The sequence below is a fragment of the Leucopleurus acutus genome (assembly GCF_964270905.1).
Source record: "Leucopleurus acutus genome assembly, chromosome: 15".
In the NCBI taxonomy this organism is placed as follows: domain Eukaryota; kingdom Metazoa; phylum Chordata; class Mammalia; order Artiodactyla; family Delphinidae; genus Leucopleurus; species Leucopleurus acutus.
Genome location: NC_139157.1, coordinates 26424226 through 26444889, shown reverse-complemented (window position 1 = coordinate 26444889; position 20664 = coordinate 26424226). Strand labels below are relative to the sequence as shown.

The following is a 20664-nucleotide window of genomic DNA, read 5'->3' as shown; positions in this document are numbered from 1 at the left end:
TGAACTTTGAAGTTACTTTATTATAAAAAAATCCTTAAATGCAATGTTCCATAAAAAATATATACATGTTTTTATTTACACACTCTATTAACACTACTGATTTCAATTCAATTTTAAGGACAATTTTGAAAAGCATTCATGTTTTTTCTGAAAGTATTAGGAAAGACTATATACATAAACTTCCAAAAACAAATACCATGCTGAAGCACAGAAAGGAAAAAATCCATTTTATCTCTTGAAGTGGTTACAAAAGACCCTGGGCATAACACCTACCATTATAGGAAGCAGGGTTATTAGAGACCGTTCACTGTTACTGTTCACAAATCTAGATGGAAAGGTTCACATGCGACAGTGGTTTTTGTTTTTTATTAAAGACTCTGCAGTTTTCCGACCAAAAGTGACAGTGTCAAACAGGCTCTTTACACTTTTATCTAAACCATGACACTCCACTTGATTAATACCAAGAAGACACAATTTCTGAAATCATGATCTTTTCATGAAATCAAAGCAGAAAAACTGTTCAGGAAAAGCAGATCCTTCCAAGTTGGTGACCTTGGTTGATCTTATGAAAACTCTCTGGAATCTGCTGTAGGCCTATAACCAATCAAGGACTCTTTACCACCTTCATCTACAAGCAGATCCACTAACACATGGGGTTTGTCATAACCAAAGGAGGTGGTGGTGTTTCTCAGCGTTATGGACTCTCGTCCTTCTGTCTTTATTTCAGTTTTATTACTTGGGGGAAATTCTGAGTCAGAGCAGTTTTCTGATACCACAAGGCCACTATCAGAACCATTTCTGGAGTGATATACATTTAAAGTGATGTTGCAGGTTTCAGACTGGTTACTGCTTGCATGGATAGAATTTTCTCCCTTTACTGGGGTCAGAGAGCTACCAGGGGCCAAGTCAGAAATATTTTCTTCAGTCATCACCACTTCTGTTTCACTAGAAAGGTCTTCTCCATGCTCTGCTTTTCCTGGACTGTCCTCAGTATGCACGCTTGAAATTGTCCCTGGAGAGAGCTGCTCACTTCCTGCGGCAATTGGTTGGTAGGTGATGGGCGATATATATTTTGATTCAGATTTTGTCTCTGAAGAGGCACTTTTTACCACAGACAGCTAGGGGAAGAGAAATCAGTGATTAAAAATAATAAATTATTAAACTTAAGTGCTCATCCTCAAAAGAAAAATGGTCTAATGGTAATGGTTAACTAAATATACAACTGAATGGCATATTTAGGATAACAGTGTAATAGAATCTGATAGTTGCCTTTTCTTTCTTTTTAATGGAAATATATTAAGATCAAAAACAATATTTTAGAATTTTTAGAAAGTCACTATCTCACCAACCTATGTTGCTTTTTGTGTACTACCTTCGACATGTATGCATGTTACATTTGTAATGGGAGTACAGCTACTTATTTTATGTAGTATTTCATCATTTGTCTTCATAATTCTAATCTTCATGGGCTCAGTAATTTTACACTGATGGTTAAATAATTTCTCTAATACTAAGTATTAAGGTGTTCCAATTTTCACCATTTATAGAACATGCTGAAGTGAATATTTCTATACATCTTTATTATTTATGAAATTATCTTTTAAGAATTCTTAAGAGAGGAATTACTAAATCTAAGAGTGTGGCATGTTTAGGATGCTACTACTCTGTACACCCACTGTATGCTTACCCTCCCCTCAGGGCTATAATTACTTTTTGCCAGCATATACCAGTTTTATTACAAGGTACTAATGGATATTCAAGTTTATTTTTCCTTCTCTAGCGGGTGTAAAATAGCACGCTGCAAGGTTGGTTCGTGCTTAACTACTAGTAGTAAGAACATTATAATTCATAGGTGAATTGTCTACTAACTGTTGATAGTTCTTAACCCCGCTACTTAAAGATAATGTTTCCATAACACATTTAAATATGCCCTTTGCATATCACAGATATTTTGCCTGTCATATTTGATTTAAATAGTTATCATTCTGATACTTTTAAATGTTCTTTTCATCAGACAAAGACTTTTTTTTTTTTTTTTTTTTTTTTGCGGTACGCGGGCTTCTCACTGTTGTGGCCTCTCCCATTGTGGAGCACAGGCTCCGGACGCGCAGGCTCAGCGGCCATGGCTCACGGGCCCAGCCGCTCCACGGCATGTGGGATCTTCCCAGCGGCATGTGGGATCTTCCCGGATCGGGGCACGAACCCGTATCCCCTGCATCGGCAGGCAGACTCTCAACCACTGCGCCACCAGGGAAGCCCCAGACAAAGACTTTTAAATGTTAGGCATTAAAATGTCACACTTCTCGTTTAGACTCACTGTTGGGTCATCTTTCCTTCTACCCTCTAACCACCATGAAGAGTTTCTGTATTTACAGATTTTCAAAAGCCACGCTTTCCTGACACTGGGCCTTAGCACACACTGTCCCTTAGTACCTGGGTAAACGCCTATCTGTCCCTCAAGACTGTTCAGGCATCACTGTCTCTGGAAAAGCCATGACTAACCCTACCCTGCAAAAGTACAAGAAAAGAAGTCCTCACTGGCATGTACATAAACGTCTGTCTTTGAACCTATCACACTGGACAACCACTGAATACTTATCATTTTTCCCACTAGACTTTAAGCTCCTTAGCACTGTCTCACTGTGCCTTTGCCCCATGCATAAAAAAGCATAGTGCATAGTAAAAAATATGTGGCTTTGGATGTGTGGAAGACTCAGTTATTTATGATAGGTGACATGCTGAACATCATTCTACTTTAAAAAACAAATTTTAAGAATTATCGAAAATTTCAAATTAACATTTTAGTGTACATTTGACCCTTGAGCAATACACGGGTTAAGGGCACTGAGCGCCTCTGGAGTCAAAAAATCCACATATGACTTTGGCTCTCCACAAACTTTACTAATAGCCTGCTGTTGGCCAGAAGCCTTACCAATAACATAAATGGTCAATTCACACATATTCTGCATCTTATATTTATATCTACATCTATTTTATACATTCATAACATACCTAACTTTTTCTTAATTTTTTCAGTATTTCTCAACTATGTGGTTTGTCTGAGAGTTTTTTCAGATTCTCACAAATCTCAAAAAATTTCCAGCATATTCATTGAAAAAAATTCAAGTATAAGTGGACCCACACAGTTCAAATCTGTGTTGCTCAAGGGCCAACTGTATACAATTAAAGAAAAAATATTTAAATATATTACCAAGGATTTGGGTAACATGATGTTTTCTCTCTTAAATGGATTCACCTTCTTAACAAGACAACATACAACTACCAGGGCAAGTACTAGAAAGAGTAGTAAAGCAGCAACAATTGGAATCCAAACAGGATCTAAGAAAAGGGAAAAACCACAAATTAGAATTACAATGGAACACTGCTATATCCATCAGATAGTTATAAAGTCTTAGTGCTATTCTTCAACAGATTTACATATCAGGTAATCAATATGGTCACAGTTTTAAAGAACACTGACACAGAAGTCAGGAGAGATGAGTAAAAAATTACATACCTGTCCTAGATATCAACATGATTCTTCCCAGCTTTGAGATCCTAAACTTTCTGTGACTACACTGTCATGATATGATGTAGCTAAAATAACTTTTTCATAACAATTTCCTTACAGCCCCAAATACAGAGTGTTTCTAGAGTTACACTTTTCTCTCAGTTGAAGAGGCAAAAGAAAAAAATTTTAAATATATCTCTTTAGAAATAAATTCTGGCAATGTCTCTAACTCTTAAAATAATGTCGTCCCACCCTTCTGAATTCTTAAATTGTTATTTATTTAAAGATTACAAAAACTTATAAAAATACACAGGTGTGTACACACACACACACACAGGAAAGTTGAACAGGAATAAAGTCCCCCGAATGAAAACCAGATACAACGAATAATATAAAATTGGGAAGATCTGTTTCAGAGCACAAACATCTATAATCACGGTTGTATATTTTTCTCTAATACTGCTTTTTATTTTCACAGCACAATCTTCAAGATTTTTTTTCCCATAGTCTTCTCTTCCAAATTAACAGTACTTGGGACTTCCCTGGCGGTCCAGTGGTTAAGACTCCGCACTTCTACTGCAGAGGCGTGAGGCATGGGTTCGATCCCTGGTCGGGGAACTAAGATCCCATATGCCGTGTGGTACAGCCAAAAAAAAAAAAAACAACAAACAAACAAATCCAAAACCAAACAAACAAACCAAACAAACAAATTAACAGTACTCTACATATTGTGGTGGTGTTTGCCCTCCTTCATAGCATTTTATTACCTTTAATTTCTATTCTAATAATGACTCTGGAAGTTACTCAAATAAATGCCTCTATCAATCACACCTGTTACAGGAGGTGAAAAAAATTATTACAATAGGAAAAGATAAAATAACTCCATAAGAAACACTGGCACGTTGCTTAGACGCACTGAGCAGGCAGGTAGGGGATGCTGCTTATGAGCCACGATGGTGCCATCGTGTGGACACAGTATCAGCCCAGTTTGTAACTCAGGATTTTTTTTTTAAATAAATCTAGGGCATTTATATTATTTCAAATTTTATGCATTGATGAGGATTTTCTTCCTCCAAATAGTATAACACAAACTGGTATTAAATGCACTGCATTATTTTAAGTCACCTATTTGAAACCCTCATATAATGGCCTAAAAGTTTTTAGTATTAATTTTAGGTGTTTGGTCTGATTCTTCAGCCTAGATTTCCATTCTTCAAAAAGAAATTTGTACTGTGTTATTTTTTGTACACTTTTTTAACCTAGAAGATATGTTCTAAAAACATCTGAACAATCAAAACAATTATATATACACCCAAAGACAATCACCAAAGCATGATTTATCAGCGAAAAATCTACAAGTAATCAAAAGTCCAAAAATTGAGGAACATTAAATAAATATGATCTTCATAATAAAATGTTCTAGAGATATTAAAAATAATATTAATAAAGTATGTAAAATAACATGGAAAAATATTTATAGCATATGCTTAGGGCAGTATACAAAGTTACATATACTACATAATATGATCAAGGCTACATAGCAAAAGAAAAAACAGGATGGAAAAAAACCACCAAACTGTGAGTAACTGAGTGTTTGTAACTTAGAACTACAGATAATTTTGTTTCCTTATAAATTATCTATAATGAACATTTAAATTTTGTACCATGAAAAAAAAGTCTAAATTTTTGTTAGGTACCTGCCAAATAAGAATGCCAGTTCTGAAGTTCTATCATATGTATCCCCCTCACACACACAGGAAATAATAAAATAAAAATAATGATTTTAAAATGTGTTATAAAATTGACGTACAATCCATCATTTAAACCAATCTATATTTATTTTTGGATGTTCATTTCCAACGCTTGTCCAGTTCACATATCACACAATTTTAGTCAATGAACATTGCGGCTTTTAGTTTTTAAACTTACTGTCCCCATAAAGAACATTTTAATGGATATATAACATCTTGTTATATTGGAGTAATAAACTAACTTATATTATTATGCATGATCCTGAAATGCAGACATTTATGCACATGGCTTTATGTTTTTGTTATATTTTTTCTTTCCTGGGTCAAAAGGTCATCACATGGCTTTCTAAATTGGTTGCTTTGTATCTCTTAATGCCTGAAAAATGGCCTTATTTTTAATTTAGAACTTCTCTGAAGAATGGAACTACTGAGTATTTTTTTAAAAGAGCAGAGGTTTATTGAAATTACAAATTGCCTCTTTTTACATTACCCTATTTTAGTGATCACTCACTACATTTAGGAAAAAATGGCAAGAACTTACCTTCTGTGCTGTTATTATCAGAAACGGTAATACAAAGTTCTTCCGACTTCTCAGTTGTAACAGCCCACGTTTCTGAGACTCCTTCTGCTGAAACGCAGTACTCAGAATTCAGCGAGGACACAGGAATACTTAAGAAGCACTGAGTCTCATTACAATCATCTTCCTTCTTTATGTACATTTTATTTGTGGTCTGGAAAGAGGAAAAAAAACAATGAAAATGCATGACTCCTTTTAATTTGAAAAGAAAATATCATTCAATATGATGAATGTTGGGAACATGTCTGAAAATAGTGTTGATATCAAACAATAAGTCAATTTGTTAATTCAACATGGCATGGTGCTATATATCCATTAAAATGTTCTTTATAGAGATAATAAATTTAAAAATTAAAATAGAGATTATGAATTTAAAACTCAAATAGCAGTAATGTTCACTCTTAGTTGTCAAACCAACAAATGTTCATTAGTCCTATTCCTCTAGTGCTAGAAACTTAGCTGGTGAGAGAGAAAAGCATCTATCTCATGGTAAGAATAACACAGGTATTATACAAAGGCTGTAGGATCTCTTGGCAGTGACACAGAAGGGATTGAAGCAATCTCTGGGAGTTGATCATTCATTCAACCAGCCACACTACATGGATCACTGTGCTAGGGCCTGAGAACACAAAGGTAGGGCAGTGGTGTCTGACCTCAAATAACTTATGATAGAGTGTGGAAGAGAGATAAGAAAGAAATGTAAGAGAGTCACAAGTACTCCTAGGGGACCGCTCTATGGAACAAGGAACAACCAGACCACAGAAGAGGAAACAGTCCACCTTGTCAGAAAAGATTTCGAAGGAGAGATGATATGCCAGCTGAATACTGAAGAACGGGCAGAAATTTTCCGAAGTAGAAAAGGTGGAGAAGGGCATTCTGTGAAAGAGCAGTGTACCTTCAGGCAACTAAGAACAGGAAGCAGTTCACCAAAGCACAAACGAAAATGAATTGGAAGGAACGGGAGACAGGTAGCTGGAAATGATGCAAGAGGCCAAATCATGAAGGCCTTGCAGGCCGTGCCATGGAAGAGGATCTAGATATTATTTTGTAGCCGATGGGGATTTGTTAAAGAGTTTTAAGCAGTGAAGTAATATGGTCAGATCTGCACTTTAGAAAGACAACTCAGCTAGCAACCAAAGTGATGTTTTAAAACCTAAATCAGATGTCATTTTTCTGCTTAAATCTTTCCAGAGGCACAATGTCTCACTGAGAATAAGAGTCCAATCCCTCCAAAGCCCTTAGAGAAGTGGCCCCCAGTGAACTCTCTGACCTCATCTGCCCCCACGCTCTAGCCAGCCTTGCTGCTCCCTTCACATGCCTGGTGCTATAGCCAGGCTCTGCCTGACACACTCTTCCCACATATATCCACAGAGTTCACCTCCTAACCTCCTCCAGCCCTGGCTCCAGTTAACACTTCCCAGTGAGGCCTGGCTGGCCTGCTGAAAACCACTACTGCCCAGCGCTCTTCTCTGCTGTGTTCTCCACAGTACTCATCACTGGAGTTCTTTTGTCTGTACTGTTCATGGCTATATCCTGGTGCCTAGAAGGCACCAGGCGTGTGCTTAACAAATATTGTTAAATAAAGGAGTGGCAGTGCTGTGGAGAATGGATGGAACAGAAAAAGTCTAGTCAAAGTGTGGTCTGCACACCAGTGCTAGAATGTAATCATGTCACACAGTAGTACTGTTGGTGTTTTCTTTCAAAAACAAAGATTCCAATTAGAGCTTCATATTATTTCATATCACTACAAAACTACCAATGAGGAAGAAAAGATTAAAATTATCCTCATCTTACCAGTGGAGAAATGGAAAAACACAGGTTAATATCCTAGATTAGGACCATGCTATTAAAAGAGGCAAAGAAAAACTTAAAATGTTTTCACATGGCCAGTGTTAAAGATCAACGCCAGTACTGACTCCCTGCAGCAGCATTCATATATTTCTTTTTTCTTAGTAAAACTTACGATCCATGAGTCTTGCCTGAATATTCATGAACATTCCACTTTCATTACACCACATATGGAAACAACTTATGCCAGCAACAGAAAAATTTCCATTTTGAAAAAGATGAAATAGAAACATACTTCACTTCCATTTATTCTCACAAACACATTGTACGTGAATGTATAGCAAGTATTTTCATCATCGTATATGACTTCGGGTTCGTTTTCATTTACAGTAATTAGAGGGTGAAATATATCAACAATGATTTGGTCTTCCTTCTTTGTGATAACCAGTTTAGGTGGTCCAATTTTCCCTGAGGGGACAAAAAAGAAGTAGAATTTGTACCAGCCTTGGAACTTCACAGTGTATTACATATCACTACCAAAACTCAATCAACCTACTCTTTTTGTTCTTGTTGTTCTAAAGCAGGACCACATTTAAATCATTCCACAGATACCTAGAAGATATTTTAACTGTCCTTAGTGAATCTTGGTAAAAAGCCTTGACATAGTAGAAGCTCTATGAAGTTAGTTTTCCTTTATCTTTGCTTCTGTAGATTAAAAAACATTAAACAGAAAACAGAAAATGTTCTCTAAAAATCGTTTCAGAAAAGGCATTTTAGTTATCTTTGAATCCTCACTGAAACTCTTTGTATTTCCAATGCCTATGGATACCTGGAATGAGGCTCTATAAAAGTTTGCTAAATACATTCAATTTTTATTATGAAAATCAGAACTAGATATTCACTGATTCCACAAATATTTACTATATGTCTTTGATGTCTGGAACCTTGTAGGTGAACCATTTACCTATTCTTCACGTATTTATTGCACACCTACTGTGCGCCAGGCAGGTCTGTCTTTACTCACCAATGTATCCTCAGGAACTAGCATACTTTCTGGCACATAGTATGCCCTTGAAAAATCTGTGTGGGAAAAGTCTGACATACAGATGGTATAATTGTCAGGTGACAAAAGCATGGACTCTGGGGAATAAAACTACTTCAAGGGCAAGTAGAGGAGGGGCCTGTAGAAGAGAAAAAAGTAGGCATGATCCAAAAAAGAAGGAGCAGAACCAAGGTGGGGGCTGAAGGATGCAGGCGATTATGGAACTCTAAAATTTTTAATGTATTAAATTGGTATTAAAATTCCCAAAGGCCTTGAGGAGTTAAGGTAGAGGGGAAGACAGAGAGCAGCTCTCACAGTCCTAGTGAACGCGACTAAGGGAGGAGTGACAGAGGACAGAGAGAGGAAGGGTTGCAGAGTCCAGACCCACACTTGCATGGGGTGGAAGTGTCACAGCTTAGAAGGGGCAAAGTGAGGGGAGCCTCTTAACCCTATTTTGTGGGGCTTGGGAGAAGAGAAGACAGGAACTCCCTAAATTCCTCCAAATGTTTCTGGGGCATTCTGATAATTTTTAGCAACTGCTTATAAAAGCAAATATATACAGAAGACATGCATAAGATTGAAATTTAGACATGTATACATTCCACTCACCTTCTTTGCATAAAATAAATTCTCTTGACTGTGCATAGACTGATTCCTCTTGTCCAAGCCTAGCTTTAACTCTAGCCCAGAGAGGACTTGAGGGATCATCAATTATGGAAAAGATATTACAAGAATGATGGGAGGTATTGCAGGCATCAATCCATTGCCCGTCCCTAAAATGAAGAAAAAGAAACACAAAGGTAATTTTTACTGTTAATACATAAACTTGAACCATCTCTGTCTGTGCTTTGCTTTCCATTCGTAGCATGGAGCTGGTAGAAACAGTTGAGTAAGAATAGGGTGGAGAAGCTAGACAAAGTAGGAAACCTTTACTCTTTGGTTAGAAGGTCTATAGTAAATTCATTTACAATACAGAGGCTCAATTCAAAATAAGACCTGTACAAACCACATTCCACATGTAATTTTTAAAAATCTGTTCTTTAAACAAATCGATTTCATTGAGTCATTACTTAATTACAGAATCCAACATATTACAATCACTCCTAACACTTGTCAAAAAAGTTTTTTAAATTTTTCTTTCTATTCAACAGTACATACACTATAGGAAGTAAGAGGACTTCACTGTTTTTAATACAGAACTGTCACCTTTATTTGTCATGCCTTAAAATGTCAGAAGTTAGGGATACTCCTCTACTTCAATTCTGACAGGAAGAAGAACTAAATGGCAGGAAGTATTCTGAAAAGAACTAATTTGCATCCTTAATTTGCATTACTTCTGGAAGTCTATAAGCCGTTCAGGAAGTTGTGCCACATGGGAAGGAACAATGATGGAAGGAAACAGTCATGAAACGTGCAAGGACCTAGGCAAGAACAGAATGAAAAAGATAAAAGAGTGACACTCACCTATAGGTCATCACCTGTACGGTAAACACAGGGCTCCATGGCACAATTGGGTAATCCCAAAACAGAACAGTATTCAAGTTATAGGCCTCAATTGTAAGATTGGTTGGTGTTGGCACTGTAAGATGGATGGATGTCAGAAACTAACATTAACATTAGAAAACCTCAATACAAGAAGCCAAATTAGCCAAATATGTACTTGAAGAAAAGAATTCACCGGAACAGATAATAAATTTATTTAAATTAAGGTATTTCTAAAACTTAATTTTATTAAAAAATGTACAGAAGTGTTTGAATTCATTTTAAATTACTGAAACAACACTGTAATGCAAGGGGAACACAAATATAGTATGAGCAATAAATTCCTAGAATGTTTGAGGAGTTTTTATAAATAACTGCACTGCCTGTTGCAATAATAATCCTCAACTCATTTAATCACTAGAATTTTCTATATTTGATACCACAGACTGTATTCCATGTCTAGAGAAGAACTGGCTACAAGAGGGATGGTCAAGTTCACTCTAAAATACTACCTGGGCTCTCAGCCCTCCGCCCAGGACTATTACACACTTTACCACCTTTTCTCTAGCACAGGAATCGATGCCCAACGATGGCCTGACGGAGCCATCAAGCATTCCAGTTTCATCAACATTTTGCTCTCTGAGGTGTGCAGGGCATTTTTCAAAACATACCCTATATTTCTTCCTGCTTTTGCTCTTCTAAACCAATTAAGAAAATGTTTGTTGAGAAGACATGAAAGTGTCACACAAGAGAACAGGCAGAAGTCATTTTACCATCTTATAATCAAACACTACCATGACCATAATCTAGTTACTAAAAGCAGCTATTTTTTCCCCTGCTCAGTGTAAAAGGTTATTGTCCAGCACCCCTTAAAAAATTGAACACACACACATCTCCTCCCTTCCTCTCTCTCTCCCTCTTTCTTTCCCTCCTTTCCTTCCCTTCTTCACGAATGAACATGAAGGTATAGACAGAGTTCGCAATATGACCTGGAATTTAAGCTTATTCAATCCGATCTATCTGGAAAAGGCCACTAAACATGATGTGCTTATACAAATAAAATAAATAAATGAATAGCAATGTGGTCAGGTACAGTGGCTTCCAAACATAACTTATCATCCTAAAAAATTCAAAGAGAGCCAAAAGTTTATACTTTTTTAAAGTATCCCAGATGATAATGATGATCACTTATGTTTACACTTAGTAGACTGCTCTAATAAGAAAAATATTCCCTGGGTTGGCTATTAAGAAATCTGGGTTCTTTCCTTGCTATACTACTAAAGAGTTACTTCAGAATTCCTCACCTGTCACGTGAGGTGTTAATTTCACACACATAGGCTATTTGCTTACTGTTGAAGAAAACACCTACTATGTTTTTCCCAAAGTAAAAATTCCAATATTTGAACCCGAACTGGTACATTGTCTTAATTTACAACTATTTAGCACCTGTATTATCGTTTCAAAGCAGAACATGGATCAAGAGTTATATGGACTAAAGGACAATTAGATTCTACTGCCATTTTTTTCCTTTTTTCTGATTATTTTTTCCTTTCTATCAGTGGTTTTCCACAAGGGGTGATTTTGTCCCCCATGGACATCTGGCACTGTTGGAGACATTTCTGGTTCTCCTAACTGGGTGTTAGTGGTGGGGTGCTACTGGCATCTAAAGGATGGAGACTAGGGATGCTGTTGATATCCGATAATGCACAGGATAGCTTTCCACATTTTGGCAGTCCAAAATGCCACGAGTGCCAAACACTGAGAAACGCTGCTTTATTATAATTTTAGGAATCTTTTTTATTTAGGAGGAAAAACTAATTTAAAAACAGAATGCAATAAGAAATCATCTCACACCAGTCAGAATGGCCATCACCAAAAAATCTACAAACAATAAATGCTGGAGAGGGTGTGGAGAAAGGGGAAGCTTCTTGCACTGTTGGTGGGAATGCAGCCACTGTGGAGGACAGTAAGAAGATTCCTCAAAAAACTAAAAACAGAGCTACCATATGACCCAACAATTCCACTCCTCGGTATATATCTGAAGAAAATGAAAACACTAACTTGAAAAGATACATGCACCCCAATGTTCATAGCATCATTATTTACAATAGCCAAGATATGGAAGTAACTCATGTGCCCATCAGTGGATAAATGGATAAAGAAGATATGGTGTATATATACACAATGGAATACTACTCAGTCATAAAAAGAATGAATGAAATCTTGCCATTTGCAACAACATGGATGGACCTAGACGGTATTATACTTAGTGAAATGAGTCAGAGAAAGACAAATACTGTATGTTATCACTTATATGTGCAATCTAAAAACAAATGGCAGACTATAACAAAAGAGAAACAGGCTCGTAGATATAGAGAACAAACCAGTGATTACCAGTGGGGCGGGGGGTGGGGCAAGATAGGAGTAGGGGATTAAGAGGCATAAACTATGTCTAAAATAAGTAAGCTACAAGAATATACTGCACAACACAAGGAAGACAGCCAATATTCTATAATAACTTTAAATGGAGTATAATCTACAAAAATACTGAATCACTATGTTATACACTTGACGCTAATATATTGTAAATTATACTTCAATAAAATAAATAGATAAATAAAACAGAATTTTTTGGATAAACCAGTACATTTTATGTTTCCCGCTCACCGAATAGCTTTGGTTACTGTTGAAATGTCTAACTTCCGTATGACTCACCAAAGCAGCAAAACGATTTGTGCCTAAAGGTTGAGATTATGAAGCTGGAAGGATGTCTCAGATTCAAGTACTCAGTAAGCACAACATGCCCTTTGATCTGCAGCCAGTGATCAGATATCTACCATTTTTCTACTTACTCTTTCTTTCTGGAATACTGTTGATGGCTGCTGGTACTTATCATCTTTGGTTCTCTAAGCAATTTCCTTGCAGGTGAGTCAGGAAGCACTGGTCTTGCCAGATTTAGCCCTGGTTTTGGTGGAGTTCCCATGGCCATACACAGCAGGGTAGACTAAGGTCTCCTTAACAGGGTTCCTTTTTCTATGGTGTGTTCACACCTCAACTTCAGAACAACCATCTCAAACAGCTTACATTCTATGGTTGAGGAGGAAATTAAGGCACCCCTCTCCAGGTTCAATTCAACATTGATATCAAATAATAATCACACATACAAATATAATTTTGCAACTAGATAAGAAAGAGAGGTACCTGATGTTAAGCAAACTCATAATGAATCAGAACTTCCCTCAGAAGCCATTTCTTAATTTTAGCATCTTTTGCTTCTCTCATGGCTGAGAATTTACAAACCATCAGGTCCTGGTTTCTTTTTGTTTAACAGTCCTTCCCTCGATTACTCTCTCTAATCTTATATTTTACAAGAAACAAGAAGAAACCACGTGGCACCTGCAATCTGCTTGGAAACCTCCTTCACTAGGCCACTGGGCTCACCAGGTACATTTCCTACTTTCCCTGCTACTGAAGGTGATGGTGTTGCTAAGCTTCCTGCCACTGTGTAACAAGGATCCTCTTTCTCATTTCCAGTGAAGTTCTTCACTTCCTTTTAAGCCCCCTTTAAAAAAATTATTCCCAATAGGAATGACATTTTAACTGTATGTACTCAATCTGAGATTAATTTCTGCATTTGAGGAAAAGGCATATAGAAATCAATCTGTATTCTAGAATATCAAATAAAGTGCATTTAAATTTAAGAGGTTACTGAATCATACATTATAAAATACAAACAGCAATAGACTTGTGCTACATTAGATTAGTTTTTCGTGTGAGTCAGGTGATATTTCCCATAATTTAAGTAAAAGCTTGACATGGTTAGACTAGGATAAGGACTTAAACCATAGCTTCCAAAGCAATCAAGACAGGTGGTAGGAGAAGAGGTTTCAACGGAACTAGCAAACAGAAATTACTACTAGATTATAGGAGAAACTTTTGAATATTGACACCAAAGGATGTAACCTGTGGTTTTAACGCTACCAGAAGAGAAACCATGCGGTTATTAGACATCTGCCTTTGTCATCTTTGCTAGAATTTCATGATAAATTGACATGAGTAACTCGTTTTCTTAAGTTTCAGAATTTTATAACCTAAAGTTTACATGGCTTCATATTCAGATAAATAATTGAGGCTTACAGCAAACTTCTATTCATAAAAAATTTACCCTATGTCAATAAAAATATATGTAGAAATAGAGTGTGGGGTTAAAGGAAAGATTCTACTAGAGGATTTCATGAAGTAGAATAATCTTGCAGATTTCCCTAGCTCTTAAAATGCCGACAGTTTTCTGTAACACATGTTGTTTTTGGAAATGGGTTCAGAGTTATTTGGAGCATTGTATCTGCATCCTATCCAGAGTGAACTTTAGCTCTTTTAAGATCTGCTTCCCAGAACTCCTCTAGGAACTAGCAGCTGAGGATTAAACAAAACCAAACAAAGGAGAGAAGAATCACTTTTCACAACATTCTAAGTACAATGCAGACAAAAAGGAGAGTTCTGGTTACAACTAACTGTTTCCTGGTGATAAATATGAAAAAAGACCAAGGCAGAGAACAGAAAAGACATATGAAGATCAGCAAGTGGTGAAGCAGTGCCGCTAGATGCGGCAGTGGAGATGTCACGGAAGCCCCCGAACCAGCAGCCAGAACAGCTCTGTAGTAATTACTGGGGAAGGCAGCAGAAGGGGAAGCAAACAGCTACAGACATCTCCAGGTTTCCTCTGCATGGACGGTGACAGAAGCATGGGCTGCCTCCTGTGCTCCATCCCATAACCACCAAAAGTATCTGTGCCTCTACTGGAAGAGGCACAGCCTCAGTAGTTCACCGATTTTTACATAATAGCATTCGAAGACTAAATAAAAGATGCATGCATCTAAGGCCAAACAGAGCTCTGTACTCTGTAGACACCATGTGACTATGTGCTCACCAACCTCTCTATGGGAAGGACAAACTGAGAAGCATGAAGAAGTAAGGATACACGGGCCAGTAATTAAATCGTTTTGGAGGATTCTAGGTCATCTGACACTACAACTCAAAAACAAACACTCTAAATTAAAGCACCCAGACCCTTTACTGAATGAGCAACTCTCAGAGAAAAGAGCTAACAACTTCCTCGTGTTAAAGATGAGGGGCCATGGACGTCTTCACAAAGGTCTCTTCTTATACTGCAAAATGAGAAATGGCATGAGAAATCCAGGCAGAAAAAGTGAAAAACATCAAATCCGGACTTTGGCATCTTTTTCAGATATATTTATGATTATGATCTATCTACTGAATGGTTTTATAGTGCTGATAAAATAACTTTTTCTTAATGCTTTCCAACTTTTTCTCTTAGCAAGTAGCAGAGTCCTCTAGATTTAAGATGAATAAAGACATTTAAGAATTCTTGCACATGGTGTTTCAAGCATTCATAGAAGTTTTAAAACTGAAACATATCAATATTTGGGGGCTTTGAAATGAATCAGATCCATCACTTTGTGAAACTAATGGAAAAACGGTCCTTTTTCTACTTCCTTCTGTTATTTCCTTGTACCTTCAGAAAAAGAGTACCAGAACTAAGGGTTCATGTGAGGACATCTAAAATATTTCAGGACCATTTCACCTTCCATATGATAGCTCCTTAGCCGGGTCAAGACCCCTAGTATCCCTGCAGTCTTCTCTTCCTCCTGTCTGTCTTCATGTTTTACCATTCACTCTCTCTTTCTTAAATGTGGGCCCAGAAGTAATGCACCTGATGTGAATGAAATACTTTTCCTCCTTTTTTTTGTTTAAAGAGATGGGCATATCAAAGAGTGGCTTACGCTGAACCCGTAATTAACTAAAATCCCCCCAGATCTTTCACTCAAATCACCAAGTTAGGGCTTATCCAAAAAACTTCTCCCCAGCCACTTTCCTGATCTGAAATGCAGGGTTCTATTATTGTTCCTGTTTATTCAATTTCATCTAGTTGGGTTGCTTGGCATACCAATAAATTCTAATTGAACCAGATCCACCCAGTCCCTGAGAGAAGTCATTTCTCAAGACTAATTCCCTTTTGGACTAATTCATTCTAAGTTGAGAAATAGTTTAGGAACTGAAAAAACTAAAGAGGCCTTTTCAGTCTATGAAGAACAGGAAATAGGTGGAAGGAGTCAGCTGCTGAGCTTACTTTAAATTTTTCATATTGATCTGGATGAGGTTTTTTTTTTTTTTGCGGTATGCAGGCCTCTCACTGTTGTGGCCTCTCCCGTTGTGGAGCACAGGCTCCGGACGCGCAGGCTCAGCAGCCATGGCTCACGGGCCGTGGGATCTTCCCAGACTGGGGCACGAACCCGTGTCCCCTGCATCGGCAGGAGGACTCTCAACCACTGCGCCACCAGGGAAGCCCTGGATGAGTTTTTTTAAAAGCTGACACAATTTCTCATTCATAACTAAATCAATTTAATATTTAAAAATATATTTGTGAAAATAATGATGCACATAATTGAACGATAGTCACCAACATATATTAAACATTTACTACATGACAAGCTACGAGCTCAACTTTGTTACGCATTATCTCAGTTAAGCACCAAAACCATCCTAGGAGGGAGGTAATATTTATCAAAAAGAGAAAAAAGGCTTAGAGAAGCTACTTAAAGACTTGACAGCGTGTAAACTTTTGTTGTTTTTAATTAACAGAAGCTGCTTAAGCATCATTTCTATGATAGTTTAATAAAAGATGGGGAAAATAATCTCCATATATAAATAGGAACTGGAGATAACTGTTTCCTGATGACATCACAAGCATTTGCTTCAAGTAATTTTGCCTGATTTATCATACCATCACAATCACATGACGGCACTGCAAAATCTGAACAATGTATTAAATTAAATTATTTATTTAGAATGGACATGATTGAAATGGATATCTATTGAATAGTATTGGGATAATCTAAAATACACTCCCTTAATAAGAAAATTACAAGTAAACTCATTCCTTCTTGTCAGGAACTCTCTTAATTCTGGTACGTCTTTCATTCTGATTCTTTGTCCAATTAAAATGGAACCATAAATTATCCGTTTAGCTTATACAAAAATTGCGCTATTACTGTCAAATTGTATAAGACAGCTCTTTAAAGGGGTTATTTTTCTCTTCAATTCTTTAGGGTTTCTTTTATATACAAGCAAAAGGTGGATCTTTCAAAAATCCATACAAACCATGAATCAGAATAAAATGAAAAAACTATTATTAATACCCTTTTCAATAAATATAATTGAAATGCACAGATTTAAGTATTTTGAATCTCTGAAAAACATACAGATTCCAAAGAAAATAATGAAAAATTTCAACACACCCAGAGCATTACCTAAAGTTAGAGAATGAAGAGTTGATAAGCAAGTGGAGAAGGCGAGTTAAGAACCCCACTGCTGTGCTAAACCGGTATGCTCTTCAGATAATACCCAGAGTGGAAGAACAAACGGGAAGAAGGTGGCTGACACCTGTGTTTATAAAATGCTGGAGTACAGAAGCCACAGAAGATCTTCCTGTGGGGGGAAAGCAGGCAATCCTACTCCCAGGGCCGGCTTCAAGGACATACGAATTGTGTAGTCACGAGGGGCCCCATGCTCAGGAGGGCTCTGTACTCAGAAGGAAGGGCCGTGCACTTGGTTTAATGCTCTGCCCTAGCCAGGAACTTCGGTCACCCTCTTCCTCTCTTCCCACATCCAGTGAATCACCAAGTTATGCTGAGTCTGTCTTCTAATTTCTTCTTCTCCATTTAAACTGCCTCCTCCCAGACTTAAGCAGCAGTCTCCTAAGTGACCTCCCTCCTTTGAGTCTACCGCCAAACTATTTTGTAAGATGAATGGTCTTTCTAAATGGCCTATCTGATCCTGCATGAAATCATTGATCTCCTTAAAATAACCCCACGGCTGTCCACTGACTTGAGCAAGGGAGAGCGAGCCTATTATTTTGTTGGCTCAGCACCTGTACTTCCTTCAGGAACATTATTGCTCTTCTTCTGGGCAGTCTCCTACTGCCACCACCTGTAACAATATCCTTCCCATGCAAGCTGGCATCTGACCCAAGCTAGGCAAATCAGAGCCTTCTTCCAGGATCTTGTTATGGTGGAGGAAGCTGCAAGATGTCAAAACCCAAGAGTTGTCAACATCCATGATTCCTGCCAAATCGAGAAGACTGCCAACACTGAGTCAGCAGTAAGAAATGGAGGGTCTGGGCACTTTTGAGTTCCAGGTTCAACTTCCTGAGGCCCAGCTGGCATCTGTACCTTTCTGTTCAATTCTCACTTGGATTCTCTGAGCCAATAAATTCCTTTTTTTGTCTGTGAGAGCCAAAGCTGTGTTTCTGTCCTTTGCTGTTACACATGACAAGGCACTTCATTAACTGGTTCCTACCTCTCCACATATCCTTTCTCCCCTTATATCCTCACACACGTACTGTACAATAAAATGCTTAAATTATTCCACTAGTTCAACCTGCTGTTTCACAGCCCTTCCTCTGCACACACAAGTCTCTCTCCACCTCCAGTTCCAACTCTGGGGTCATCTTCTTTGTGAAGTCTTTCCTGATTCCCCTGCTCAGAGGCAGACACCCATACCTTGCTTTCCAGTAACCTATGTGTAAGTTCAATATCTTATCACAAAGGATTGCAACTGCCCTTGTGGATGACTAACGCCCTAGGTAATGGCAGAGTGCAGAGTCAAGAACTTGGACTCTGGAACCCAACTGCCAAGCCCCCCAGTGAATAGCAGCAACTTGGTTAGACCTCTCTGTGCCTCAGTTTCTCATCCAAATTTGGAGATACAACAGCACCTATTTTATAGGACTTCTGGGAAATGGTGTGATAAGAACTTAAAACAGTGCCTGATAACTGTTAGCTATAAAATCACGATCCTTGAAGGCAGAAACTAAATAACTCCCATTTTTGTATTCCCAACACCTGGCATAATTTCTTTTTCAAGGAATGACATTTGTTTGCTTGAGTTCTAAACGGCAAGCCAAAGGAGAGCTGGATATGAATGGTGCACATCTAACAAGTGTCACTGAGGAAGTCATAACACAGAGGTGCAGACCCAGAGTTTGCCAAGGGTAAAGGAGGCTGGGTCTCCCTGACCCCTTCCAGGCAGCTGCTACCTGCCTGCACAGAGGAGACACTCAAGACTGTCCGGTTTTCTGAAAATCTAGGTTTATCCCTTTTGCAGAAAAACTACTGATTTCACTGGAGCTCTTAATTATCATTATACCTAGCTTTAGAAAAAACATGTTCTTATATTTCCTGGGAAACATCAAAAAGCAGGCGGAGATAAACGAGGAACTAGGCTATGCAAAGAGACCTTACTGTCTGACAAATGGGCTCATGAGTGCACGCACTGGACCACCTCCAGACTTACACGTAAGAGGCGGTTACTGCCTTTTCGTAATTCTCAGCTGGCGAAAGAACTTCTAAGGATTCGGGGCCTACCTTACGAATATTTAAGTCATGAGCTGTGGCCACAGTGTACAACTGCTGACCAGGGAACTCACTTATTTAAAAATTAAGAGAACGTGTTTTGTTGTTTTGGTAACCACGGAAGGGGCCGGAGAAAGCCTAGGGAAGGCTGCAAACCGCGGAAACCCTGCGTCGCCTTCCCGGTGGCCGCCCCCTTAGGACCCGAAGCCACCGGGCATCAAGGACAAATGCGAGAGTCGAGGACAAATGCGGACGCGGCTCCTCAGCGCGGGGGAGGGTTCCTGGCCGGTGGGATTCCCTCTCTCCCCTCCCGTCCCCACCCGGTCGCGGCGCTGCCGCGAGCGACAATACCTGAGGACAGCTTCTGATCCGCGGCGCCCATCTCAGCCCAGCTTCCGGCCTGCACGGTAAGGACGAGAAGAAGGAAGAGAGCCATGCTGCTCCGGACCGACTCCGGTGCTGCCCAGAATTGCGGGAGGCCCCCGGCGCGGCCCTCGGGCCTAGGATGGCGTCATTTCCTCCACCGCAGACCATCCCGCCAGCGGGAGGCGGAGCGTGGACGGGAAAGTGGGTCGCGAACAGCAAAGCCGCCACCAGGACTGGCAGGCCGGCCTGGACGGGAGGCGGGGCCAGAGTGGGGGAGGCGGGCCCGGGGCGCGGGGGCGGGGCCCGGGGCGCGGAGGCGGGGTCGGGGCGCGGAGGCGGGGTCGGGGCGCGGAGGCGGGGCCGGGGCGCGGAGTTAGGCCTGAGCGTGGTGGTTAGGACGCGAGGGGTGGCTGAGGTGCGCGGGGTGGTGGAGGTGCCCGGGGAAGCGGGGCCTGGGAGGGGAGGAGGACTACAACGCGAAGGCCGCCTCTGTGGTAGCTCGGCGTTAGGGGCACGACAGTCTGTGGTCGCGACCTTGGCTCGCAGGTTTGTGAGTAACTTGGGTCCAAAGGTCATGTTCTTTAAGCTTTGCATGACCTTCCGTGATGCATCTTCCTCTTTTTGCAGTGTTCTGGACTTGCAGAACTTTGCCCTAGGCCACAACCCAGCACAATGCTTACTTTATCTTATATAAGACTTCGGCATCAATGCGTCTG

At 39.2% G+C, this 20664-nt stretch overlaps 1 protein-coding gene across 1 annotated transcript; it reads right to left on the bottom strand.

The window, feature by feature from the left end:
* Window positions 1-65: 65 nt before the first annotated feature.
* Window positions 66-20069, bottom strand: IFNGR1 (interferon gamma receptor 1). Its single transcript, XM_082856105.1, has 7 exons — window positions 19934-20069; window positions 10134-10248; window positions 9279-9442; window positions 7923-8095; window positions 5804-5993; window positions 3212-3339; window positions 66-1118 (listed from the first exon to the last, which is right to left on the bottom strand). Exons 1-7 carry the CDS (start codon window positions 20016-20018, stop codon window positions 564-566), a joined length of 1410 nt encoding a protein of 469 aa, XP_082712231.1. The 5' UTR covers window positions 20019-20069; the 3' UTR covers window positions 66-563.
* Between the last annotated feature and the right edge of the window lie 595 nt (window positions 20070-20664).